This window comes from Gadus morhua, chromosome 10, assembly GCF_902167405.1.
Source record: "Gadus morhua chromosome 10, gadMor3.0, whole genome shotgun sequence".
Classification (NCBI taxonomy): Eukaryota; Metazoa; Chordata; class Actinopteri; order Gadiformes; family Gadidae; genus Gadus; species Gadus morhua.
Window position 1 is genome coordinate 5,411,225 of NC_044057.1, and position 13,095 is coordinate 5,424,319.

The 13,095-nt window shown below is 46.8% G+C and overlaps 1 protein-coding gene across 1 annotated transcript in view; it reads left to right on the forward strand.

Annotated features, from left to right (window-relative positions):
- Positions 1-13,095, forward strand: part of il1rapl2 (interleukin 1 receptor accessory protein-like 2) — a gene marked incomplete in the record, with an annotated part of 145,457 nt that overhangs the window by 129,242 nt on the left and 3,120 nt on the right. The window contains 5 exon segments of the mRNA XM_030369007.1: positions 3,789-3,934; positions 4,493-4,570; positions 4,938-5,054; positions 6,837-6,959; positions 11,723-11,965. Coding sequence (XP_030224867.1) covers positions 3,789-3,934; positions 4,493-4,570; positions 4,938-5,054; positions 6,837-6,959; positions 11,723-11,965 — 707 coding nt within the window.

Consider the following 13,095-nt stretch of genomic DNA (forward strand, 5'->3'; position numbering starts at 1 on the left):
CTTTCCGTCTATCAAAAAAGCAGAAGTACATTGTCTTTATGGTGGCCCATGCTTTTGCTCTTACCAATAGATGTACTAGACGTATCCATATCCAATGTACACAATGATCCTTCCTATTTCCGAAGCTGTCATGAGTTAAATGATTCCGACACCCCGTTCAAATGTGTTTTAGTTAGAAAATAATTGGCTGGTTTTTCTTGATTGAAACAAACAAATAAAACGTTTGTTTCAGTAATCGATCAATCTGGAAAGTAAGCTTATTAATCAAGTAGACTTTTGGATGGTGTGTTAGTTTAAAGTCACAACCATTCTAATCGAATGAGGTGCTCCCGTGGGCAAATGTTTTTAGTTAATACATTACAAGCTTCAATTGCTCCAGAAATTGATCTAAACATCAAACTGTCACAAAGCAAATATTCGTCATTTCCCCTGATTCCTATTCCAATTTATCGAACAAAATGTTTCGCAATGCCCTTAAAAAGTCTTTAGAATGATTGAGTGTGACTCCAGAATACAAAAAACTATGTTTTTCGGGGACCATTTATAGATATATTCATAAATTGTATGTGCTCATTCGGAAAATATGGATGGATGGGATTCTGGTCCCTCGTCTGTCTAACAATGTCCTCCATACACCCATGGTGTTTCCATGCTCACACACACACACACACAGGGACACACACACATACACGCACATACACATACCAATACACACCAACGCACACACATACGCATACAAATCAATAAAAAAACACACAGACACACACACACAATCATGCATGCATGCACGCACACACACGCATACACAAACACATAAAAAAAAACACACACGCACGCTTGTACGCGCAAGTACGCACACACGCACAAACAAACACACACTCACACACACACACACACAAACACACACAAACAAACACATACACACAAACACAAATGCACACTCTGCTAGAAGGATCTTTGCCATATGGGGCCTGAAAATGTCTGAGAAGGAGATCTTAAGAAGCCCTGCTCACATACAAAGGCGTCCACTGGCTTCTCGAAGTCTCTGGCCGTGTCTGCGCTGTGTCAGCCAACGACGAGGCAGAACATTAACACAGCGAGGAATGAGTCAATGAGTGCAAGATTCCCTTTTTTCCCCATTTACCAAACCCAGCGTGGCACAGCGATGCGACCCAAAAACGCCATTCAATTATCCACTCCATTAACACCCTCCAACAGACGTCCATGTTCACAAACACTGGTGACCGCGGCCAGGAAACAGCAAGGAAACAGCTAGGATACAGCTAGGAAACGGCCTGGGCTGCATGCGTAACAAGGCCATTGATTTGCATAATTGTATCAATTGATTTAAAAATATTCAAACACCCCAAGAAACTGAAAAAAAGATGTGCAGAGAATATGTGGACATTGAGAGAAAGAGCGAGCACAGACACAACAAGGAGCTAGGGAGAGCGAGAGTACAGTCTGTTCTGTACTGTTTATGCCCTGCAAATTGAGCGTGAAATTGCAATGTGTTGTTGCAGTGTTATTGTCATTAATTTAGTTAGCAAGTGAGGAAGCAAGTGCTATTGCACTGCAAGCGGTCGGCACACACTATGCGTCCCGGGCCGTTCAGCAGCCCAGCTATTACAGTTTATTTAACCCACATAATGAACTCCAGCAACTGGAAGAATTAATCCAAAAGAACCAATGAAACCTGAGTTGTAAACACCTCCACTATTGCCCTAACCTCTGATTAGGTCTTACGCTTGAGACGATTACTGGTTAAGGAAAATGTGGAAAACCAGTGTGTGTAGTTGAAACCAGTCGATAATCAATAAGCCTCAGGCTACGACCTGTGTGCATGACCTTTGTGTCCGAGTGTGCACCAGTGTCCTTCCAAGCTTGCTCTCTTCCATCCCAAGCAGCTCAAGTCTTGAGTTCATAAAGGCTGAGTCCTCTCCCTTCAGACAGACAGATCATATCGATTCACTTTTACGTTTTCTATATTAGGCCTGAAACAGACCCTTTCCATAATTATGCGTAACACAGCTGTAAGCGCTTCGAATTAATTAAGGGCCAGTTCCCTCCGTGTACAATCAACAGCAGCTAAGACGCTGAGCTGGTTTCGACTACACCATTGCACACGTCAAAGAGGAACAGAGCATTACCATACAGTGGCTATCCTTTTACGAACAGGCCCTCCCTCTAGTAACTTTCTCTTCAGAATAATACATATCTTATTAATTTTCCCTGTAGAGATCACAGGCCACAATGCATTTAAGGCAACGTCTTAAAAGGAAGATGAAGCAGTCTGGAAAAGCCATGGCTCTGCCCTTTTGACCTCAAGTTATTTTTAAATCTTGAACGATGCAGCCTCTTAAGAGGGTGAAGGGTCGAAGCAGGGAAAGGTCTGTAGTCTGACCTGAAGGGTGTGAGTGAGGCTGGTTAAAGATTCGACCCAATAGCATTGACAGCTTCTGTTTAACCCTAACCCCGAAGGAAAGACGTGCACGGAGCTTCAGGCTGGGTCCCAATAGTCAATCCATTCGACCATCCCTGCCTAAATCTCCGGATGTTTACCTCGATCGGCACGTTAGCTGCAGTTCCAATGGGCCCTCATCGGATGAATTATAGGTCTCCTCTTTTGTTATATACCATAGCACAGGTAGTAGACTAAAACTAATGAAGGTATCACACATTGACCCAATTCCTTGGTCCATCCATAGCAGACCCATAATTAGATCTAAGAGCGACACAAATAAGTCAAGAAGACTAACTCGGACGTCAAATCTACTTCAAATCCACTATCAGTCTATCCTAACCGGAAGTGTTACTCTGCGATTCTTCCACCACATCATAAGACACATGCCCATGAGGCTTTGAACTTATTTGTATCTTTACTTATTCCGGCTGAAAACACCGCCATATGGCCACATTAAGGGCGGGGGTTTGCTTCCAAGGCCTTGATTGGCCCGGATCATCAACCTCTCTGACTCTGAAGCAGCCCTGCTTTGTCTGTTATCTGTAGCTACGAAACGGTGTGACGTGATCAAGTCTGATCACGTATCTGAATAATGGCTGAAATACTTAGCTCATTAATAGCTCATTGAGCCGAGAGCTGAGATTGCGGAGCCTTTCACACCTGGAACCACGGGCACCATGGAGACGGAGGAGAACAGGTGGAGATTTAGCGGTTGGATGGGGTGGATCGCGGGGGACGGAGCCCCAGTGACCCCAGCGGAGGCGTCGGTGCAGAGGGGACTGTGGGTTAGCGGTCAGGGGGGAAGCATAGCATCGGGGACGGGGAGAGTGTACAAAGTAAAAGCTCCGTAATCCATACTTCACTTAATTGTAGGAACTGCCAAGTTGGCAACTCTGGGAAATCAGGCAAAAAAAGTCCTGAATCAGGGGGGGAAGACCTCCAGGGGAAAGCGGGGTGAAGCTATGTGAGGAGCAGTGGGATCGTGTGGATGTTTTCCTCGGTGTAAAGAAACGCCACCGCAAGACAAAGTGAGGCTTGCAGTAAAAGAACAGTTTGAGTGATGACAGCACTTTGCTGTTTAATTAGCTTTCTTAATCTTTTAACTATCCGGTAATTATTCAATAAAACGTTTATTGCAAGATGAATGGAGATTCTATTTTTTTATAAGAAAATGAACTGCAGAAGCACAACAAATTAAAGTAATTTAAGCACAAAATGATTGAGCTCGATGTTCATCCCTCGTGCGTGCGTGGGTGGCACACGTTTACCTGGCTCACACAAACCGTTTTTCTTGTGTTTTCTCCCCCCCCCCCCAACCCCTCAGTCTACATCGAGGACCTGGCCCGCAGCGTGGAGCAGAGCCGGCGCCTCATCGTCATCCTGACCCCCGAGTTTGTCTCCAAGCGGGGCTGGAGCATCTTCCAGATCGAGCCGCGCCTGCACGCCATGCTGGTCACCGGGGAGATCAAGGTAGGGTGCAGCGGGGGGGGAGGTCAACAGGGAGCTGGGGGGGAAGTGGGTGGGACCTTCTGAGGAGCAGGAGCTCTGGATTAGGTTGCGTTTTGTGTTGTCTTCTTTTCGAGCGGAATTTTAGGCCGAACAAACCAAACTCACCAAAGATAGAACTTTATTTGCCTGGTTTGATTCACAGCCTGTTTTTATTGCACAAAGCTACCAAGCTCCTGCCAAAGGCTGTTTCAGCACTCAAGGCACGAGCATGGCAGCGCATTTATGTTCAATTATCTGTGCTGGAGTGGCTGACCTCCTTCTAACTCATAACCCCTTCTGTTTGACTCTTTCATTCTCACTGTGGTTTATTGGGCCTCCTCAAAGTGTGTGCACATACAAAACCACCAGACACACAAAGGTTTAAGCCTGTTTAGAATAAAGTGTGAACAATTTCGCTCAATTTTCAATGCTGTTTTTGTCGTATGTCTCTGCTCGCTCTCGCTCTCTCTCTCTCTCTCTCTCTCTCTCTCTCTCTCTCTCTCTCTCTCTCTCTCTCTCTCTCTCTCTCTCTCTGGCCAGGTGATCATGATAGAGTGTGCTGACCTCAAGGGTGTAATCAACTACCAAGAGGTTGAAGCACTTAAACACACCATCAAGGTACTATACACACACACACACACACACACACACACACACACACACACACACACACACACACACACACACACACACACACACACACACACACACACACACATGCTGAACATACACAGATGGATTGATGGATGTACAAGCATACAGATTAACAGACAAAAGGTTGGGAGATATAGGCTCTCCCCTGAATACAACTGTAAAATAGGGCTCCCACATGCTGAAAGATTATACCCATCCCAGCTGAAAGAACAATAACAATACAAAGCTAGTTCAGCTAGATCTCCGGCTTTCTCCAGTGCGACTTGATAAAGGGGAACAACAGAGAGAATCAGCGACCTCATTTTCCTCTTCTCTCCTCTTCGCCTCCAAGGTTCTGTCCATCATCAAGTGGCGAGGGCCTAAGAGCAACGAGCTCCACTCCAAGTTCTGGAAACAGGTGGTCTACGAGATGCCTGCCAAGCGCAGGGAAACGCTGTCCAGACGGCAGGTAAGAGCAGGCAGCGTCGTCAGCGCGGCATGAAGAGCTCTGGTGTTGTGAGCAGGTGGCTGAGCGACGCTAAAGAGACGAGGTCCAGATGTCGGGTGAAGAACGCATTTGAGCTGCCCCGCGTACGATGAATCGCTTGTTTCACTCGCGCTCACTTTGAGTTACTGTGTGTTTCTATCTACTGTCGTACATTACAGGGTAGAAGAGTAAGTGATCGTTCTGATCCGCTGTGTTATAGGGCACAGTAATCCAGTTTAGTAGGTAGAAGCTGGCAGAATACAGATCGTGGAGAATTAGTTTAGCTCAGTTGGGAGGAGAAAATGAAGTGAAGACTAACAATTGCTCATTCCTCACCAAAGTTATTTTCGGCACTCCATGCACCTCAAAGATGTGGAATTTGCAAACATTGGGTTATAATATTGTTAATTCTTCTAGCTCTATTTCTGTTTCTATAATATGGCACTTGAAGCTGTTTGCTCATTTGAATGTTTGAATGAACTCACATGATTATTTTAGTTTCTGGGTTGTCTCTTCATGGTCGAATGCACTTATTTTAAGTCATCCCGGATAAAAGCATAAATTAATTAAATGGAATGGATTTTTTTTTTTTCGCATCAAAATTTTGATTTCCCCTTCTCCGCTGATCTTAACTAATGGAACCTTCAGTGATCAAACCAAAACCACATTAAGCACAAAGTTCTTCAGTCACTGATACACAAATAAAAAGTACTGTTGGAATATGCTTCTCACTTACGTTACGGTAGCAGTAGTGAAGCACTGAGTATCTCTTTGGGCATAAACTACACTGCCACCTTTTTACCCACCATTACATCAGTCCTGCAACAGATACTGAATTACAGCATGATGACCCTTAATGTCTTTTTCATTCAAGAATGACATCACCTGGCAGTATTTGATCCGATCACAGAATCATAAATGACATAATCTTGTTTGTGTCTGCTGTCCCTGTGGCTAGATTCTAGTATGCGGTTAAAAATGATATCCTCTATGCTGCCTATTTTGTTTTTGAAAAGGAATTAAGTGCAGGAGATACAAAACATTTATTTAAATTAAACTCAGTATGGTGTACGTCTTCTGGAGTAGCCTTTTGAAAATCATAATCGAATTTCAAAAGCATTTCATGTAGAATACTTAGGAAACACTAAATTGATTCAGTCCAGATGGCAGGAGATGCCTGGAATAAGATTCTGCACCCAGCCTGCATACTCTCCATCCATATTCCTACATTAGCAGACCAACTGGAGGTCTATTTGATTCCTGATGATTTGCAAACCATGTCATGTCTCTACCAAAATATACCTAGAGTTAGTGGACCGCTGAGATTTAATGCAGATGAAAAGACAACCACTTATAAACAACGTAACGATCACTGCATCAAGCAAGTACAGAAAATGACACAGTATACACCATGCGATTAACTACTGCTACACTTTTTAAAGTCCCTGAACTTAGTATAGTCTTTTACTTTTTGAGTGAGCCAATTTTGAAGACAAAGCAGTGAATGTGTGTCACATTGTATCTTGAGTTGTACTCCTTGTGCCGTTGGGGAAGGCAGCAAACAGAATCTTTAACTGACCCTGTTCTGCAACCTCTTGGAAACAGTGCATTTGAAAATAGGCCTGTCTGTGGATGTGTGGAGTAGAGATAACTTGAAATGAATTGCTCCAAGCACAGCAACTTACCAACAACATAACTTGTAGAGTTAAACAGCGGTTTTTGTATGACAACAGCAGAATGATGATATAATGTTTATGACAACAGGTGATGGATTCAGGTGAGCAAGGCCTGTTTGGGGACCTACAGACCAGTGTCTCCACCATTGCCATGACAACCACCTCATCATCTCTGGCACCACCTAACGACAGTCGCCATGGACACCATCAAGTAAGCATCTATGTCGATTTGTCCATGTCCATCCATCTCTCTCCCTCTGTCTCCCCCTCCATATTTTCATCTTTCTTTCTCCCTCCCGTTCCACTACTCTACCTCTCTCTCTCTCCCGTTCCACTACTCTCTACCTCTCTCTCTCTCCCGTTCCACTACTCTCTACCTCTCTCTCTCGTTCCACTACTCTCTACCTCTCTCTCTCTCTCTCCCGTTCCACTACTCTCTACCTCTCTCTCTCTCTCTCCCGTTCCACTACTCTCTACCTCTCTCTCTCTCTCTCTCGTTCCACTACTCTCTACCTCTCTCTCTCTCTCGTTCCACTACTCTCTACCTCTCTCTCTCTCTCGTTCCACTACTCTCTACCTCTCTCTCTCTCTTGTTCCACTACTCTCTACCTCTCTCTCTCTCTCGTTCCACTACTCTCTACCTCTCTCTCTCGTTCCACTACTCTCTACCTCTCTCTCCCGTTCCACTACTCTCTACCTCTCTCTCTCTCTCGTTCCACTACTCTCTACCTCTCTCTCTCTCTCGTTCCACTACCCTCTACCTCTCTCTCTCTCTCGTTCCACTACTCTCTACCTCTCTCTCTCTCTCTCGTTCCACTACTCTCTACCTCTCTCTCTCTCTCGTTCCACTACTCTCTACCTCTCTCTCTCTCTCTCTCTCTCTCCCGTTCCACTACTCTCTACCTCTCTCTCCCTCCCGTTCCACTACTCTCTACCTCTCTCTCTCTCTCGTTCCACTACTCTCTACCTCTCTCTCTCTCTCGTTCCACTACTCTCTACCTCTCTCTCTCGTTCCACTACTCTCTACCTCTCTCTCTCTCTCTCGTTCCACTGCTCTCTACCTCTCTCTCTCTCTCGTTCCACTACTCTCTACCTCTCTCTCTCTCGTTCCACTACTCTCTACCTCTCTCTCTCGTTCCACTACTCTCTACCTCTCTCTCTCTCTCGTTCCACTACTCTCTACCTCTCTCTCTCTCGTTCCACTACTCTCTACCTCTCTCTCTCGTTCCACTACTCTCTACCTCTCTCTCCCGTTCCACTACTCTCTACCTCTCTCTCTCTCTCGTTCCACTACTCTCTACCTCTCTCTCTCTCTCGTTCCACTACCCTCTACCTCTCTCTCTCTCTCGTTCCACTACTCTCTACCTCTCTCTCTCTCTCTCGTTCCACTACTCTCTACCTCTCTCTCTCTCTCGTTCCACTACTCTCTACCTCTCTCTCTCTCTCTCTCTCTCTCTCTCTCCCGTTCCACTACTCTCTACCTCTCTCTCCCTCCCGTTCCACTACTCTCTACCTCTCTCTCTCTCCCGTTCCACTACTCTCTACCTCTCTCTCTCGTTCCACTACTCTCTACCTCTCTCTCTCTCTCTCCCGTTCCACTACTCTCTACCTCTCTCTCTCTCTCTCCCGTTCCACTACTCTCTACCTCTCTCTCTCTCTCTCTCGTTCCACTACTCTCTACCTCTCTCTCTCTCTCGTTCCACTACTCTCTACCTCTCTCTCTCTCTCGTTCCACTACTCTCTACCTCTCTCTCTCTCTTGTTCCACTACTCTCTACCTCTCTCTCTCTCTCGTTCCACTACTCTCTACCTCTCTCTCTCGTTCCACTACTCTCTACCTCTCTCTCCCGTTCCACTACTCTCTACCTCTCTCTCTCTCTCGTTCCACTACTCTCTACCTCTCTCTCTCTCTCGTTCCACTACCCTCTACCTCTCTCTCTCTCTCGTTCCACTACTCTCTACCTCTCTCTCTCTCTCTCGTTCCACTACTCTCTACCTCTCTCTCTCTCTCGTTCCACTACTCTCTACCTCTCTCTCTCTCTCTCTCTCTCTCCCGTTCCACTACTCTCTACCTCTCTCTCCCTCCCGTTCCACTACTCTCTACCTCTCTCTCTCTCTCGTTCCACTACTCTCTACCTCTCTCTCTCTCTCGTTCCACTACTCTCTACCTCTCTCTCTCGTTCCACTACTCTCTACCTCTCTCTCTCTCTCTCGTTCCACTGCTCTCTACCTCTCTCTCTCTCTCGTTCCACTACTCTCTACCTCTCTCTCTCTCGTTCCACTACTCTCTACCTCTCTCTCTCGTTCCACTACTCTCTACCTCTCTCTCTCTCTCGTTCCACTACTCTCTACCTCTCTCTCTCTCGTTCCACTACTCTCTACCTCTCTCTCTCGTTCCACTACTCTCTACCTCTCTCTCCCGTTCCACTACTCTCTACCTCTCTCTCTCTCTCGTTCCACTACTCTCTACCTCTCTCTCTCTCTCGTTCCACTACCCTCTACCTCTCTCTCTCTCTCGTTCCACTACTCTCTACCTCTCTCTCTCTCTCTCGTTCCACTACTCTCTACCTCTCTCTCTCTCTCGTTCCACTACTCTCTACCTCTCTCTCTCTCTCTCTCTCTCTCTCTCTCTCCCGTTCCACTAATCTCTACCTCTCTCTCCCTCCCGTTCCACTACTCTCTACCTCTCTCTCTCTCTCGTTCCACTACTCTCTACCTCTCTCTCTCTCTCGTTCCACTACTCTCTCCCTCTCTCTCTCGTTCCACTATTCTCTACCTCTCTCTCTCTCTCGTTCCACTGCTCTCTACCTCTCTCTCTCTCTCGTTCCACTACTCTCTACCTCTCTCTCTCTCTCGTTCCACTACTCTCTACCTCTCTCTCTCGTTCCACTACTCTCTACCTCTCTCTCTCTCCCGTTCCACTACTTTCTACCTCTCTCTCTCGTTCCACTACTCTTTACCTCTCTCTCTCGTTCCACTACTCTCTACCTCTCTCTCTCGTTCCACTACTCTCTACCTCTCTCTCTCTCTCGTTCCACTACTCTCTACCTCTCTCCCCCGTTCCACTACTCTCTACCTCTCTCTCTCTCTCGTTCCACTACTCTCTCTCTCTCTCTCTCGTTCCACTACTCTCTACCTCTCTCTCTCGTTCCACTACTCTCTACCTCTCTCTCGTTCCACTACTCTCTACCTCTCTCTCCCGTTCCACTACTCTTTACCTCTCTCTCCCTCCCGTTCCACTACTCTCTACCTCTCTCTCTCTCTCTCGTTCCACTACTCTCTACCTCTCTCTCTCGTTCCACTACTCTCTACCTCTCTCTCCCGTTCCACTACTCTCTACCTCTCTCTCTCTCCCGTTCCACTACTCTCTACCTCTCTCTCTCGTTCCACTACTCTCTACCTCACTCTCTCGTTCCACTACTCTCTACCTCTCTCTCTCTCTCTCTCTCCCGTTCCACTACTCTCTACCTCTCTCTCTCTCTCGTTCCACTACTCTCTACCTCTCTCTCTCTCTCGTTCCACTACTCTCTACCTCTCTCTCTCGTTCCACTACTCTCTACCTCTCTCTCTCGTTCCACTACTCTCTACCTCTCCCTCTCGTTCCACTACCCTCTACCTCTCTCTCCCGTTCCACTACTCTTTACCTCTCTCTCTCTCTCTCTCTCTCTCTCTCTCTCTCTCTCTCTCTCTCTCTCTCTCTCGTTCCACTACGCTCTACCTCTCTCTCTCGTTCCACTACTCTCTACCTCTCTCTCTCTCTCTCGTTCCACTACTCTCTACCTCTCTCTCCCGTTCCACTACTCTTTACCTCTCTCTCTCTCTCGTTCCAATACTCTCTACCTCTCTCTCTCGTTCCACTACTCTCTACCTCTCTCTCTCGTACCCCTATTCTCTACCTCTCTCTCCCGTTCCACTACTCTCTACCTCTCTCTCTCGTTCCACTACTCTCTACCTCTCTCTCGTACCCCTATTCTCTACCTCTCTCTCCCCTTCCACTTCTCTCTTCCTCTCTCGGTTTCTCTTCCTTTTTTTGTCTAAATTGAAGAGAAATGAGAATTACTCTTCAGAACTAAACTAAGGTATATCCAATGTCTAAGGGATGACATTGCAAATTACAAAGTTAGTTTGTTACTTAAGTCTTCTCAATGTACAACTGCTTCATTCTGCCTCCGTTTGAACCCGAGCCAGTGTTTTCCACCACCAAATAGTCAACTTTTGAAAGTGCCCTCTCAGGGGATGAATGTTTAAACGCTGGGCTTGTGTTTCGGTGTGGACGGGCCAAACGTTTCTATAGCCAGACACTGGTGGGCCACTGAGGTGGTCTCGGCATGGGCCTGAGAGAATTCGTCCCCAGCTTGGAGGGACAGTGTTTTGAAAGGCTTGTATGAGAACCCTTTCACACAAAGACAGCGTTTTAGCATTCAGCCAGCACATCGCGGACATGGCCTAATACCTTTACTTCATTTACATGTTACATTCTCATCCCGTTGTACCAGTATATTTGAAGAGGGACATATTGTACTAAGAGGTAATTTATTTCGTTCTTGTCTTTGCCCTTGCATGCATAAGGAGTTAACTAGAGGATATTACGGACGCAGGAAACTTGAAATCATAAGCCTGCTGCGTCCCTCTTCGTCAATGTGAGCAGTTCAGTTCGAGCCGGTAGAAGCTGAGCTCACAGAAAACGTGAGCTCAGAGCCGAGTACTTCCTGGTCTTTAGAAGGTTCTAGAGCACTAGCGACCGTTCTCTGAGCGGCACGTCAAAGCGATACCACGATGTCAGGGAAACAGCGGAAACTTCATGACTCTGCAGTGCAGAAAAAAGAAAAGCAGATTCATTGTTTTAATGATTCAAAATGTTTCCTACGATAGTTCCCCTTTGGATGTGTGTGTGTCTGTGAACCTCCTTGGACTCATTTTGATGCACAAACTCCAAAGACTCGCATTCAACAACTCCGTCGTCGTTTTGCTTGAGGTTGCCCTGACGACGGAGATCCCCGACTACAACCAGATGACCCTGCCACTGGGCGGGGGGCACAGCGCCACGGCGGCCCAGATGAGGCACTTCTGCCGCAGCTACGAGTTCCAGCTGCCCCCCCCTCTCCCGTCCTCCATGTCCCCCCCGCTGCCCCCGCCCTCCACCGTGCAGTTCTCCACCCTGGGCCCTGGGGGGCGCCACGTCTACTGCAACATCCCCATGACGCTGCTGAACGGACAGGTGAGGAGAGGGGAACACACCAACAACCACCGGCTTCATTACGTGACCTCTTCTGGACACATACTGCTTCCGTGACACCTCTCAATGGCTGATAGGGTTGAGCTGGTCACCTGCCTACTGCTTGTTTGACCTCGCAATGGCTGATAGGGTGAGCTGGTCACCTGCCTACTGCGTGCGTGTCCTCTCATTGGCTGATAGGGTGAGGCATCGATGCGACACACCGGTCCTCAGAGGGTGTGGCTCTCTGTTGAATACATCGTGTTTTGAGGAGCTATTTCAGGCCTCGTTTGGATCAGATTTGCCTCCCCATTCTCTCTTCACTGTTTCGATTCAACTTTCCATTGAAGAGTTGTTTTTGTCTCCGATAATTGCCGAACTGTTGGTGGTATATGAGGCGTCTGTAAGACGCAGATAAGAAAATAAGCCAATCAGGAGAAGGAAATCCAACTCCTGTGTCACGATTACAAGTGTTATAATTAATCGCCACCGGGTAACACTCTCCATTCAATCCAGCAAATAATTTTCACCAAACTGAATAGAAAAGCTGCAAGGCAGGGAAACAACAAGCAAATCTTGTTTTCCCCACCACAACTGTTTATCGCTGCTCTAAAATAAACTAGTACGACACCAGCGGGTCGAAGCAGCCCCCTCTGACTCGAGCGCCATAGAGCCGCAGCTCATTGGAGATGTCATTTTTACCCTGGGACATTTTCCACGGTCCCCAAACCTCTGAAATGTGTCTGAAATTGGGTTTCACCCAAATGCCCCCATTCTATCGATTCATTTCTATCTGCCGAGTGCGGTGACTCTGGCGTAATGCCTTCTGTAAAACTGAGTAATAAGTCTGAGACTAATCATAGCCATCGATCTCTCCCCCTCACTTGAGATGAGGAAGGCTCGAGTGACAGAATACTAATTCTTTCCAATAGGAGGAAAGAAACAAGAAGAAAGAAACAATGCAAAATCTAAATGAAGCTCTTATTTTCTCTGGAGAGTGCGAGAGTGATGCCAGGAGGTAAGGGAAACAGGAGATTATCACTAATGGATCTCTCCCTGTGTATTTCCCAGGGGTCCATGAAGACACGTTATGGAGATAGTATTAATTACGGTGCTGTGTAGGAGATTAGTGG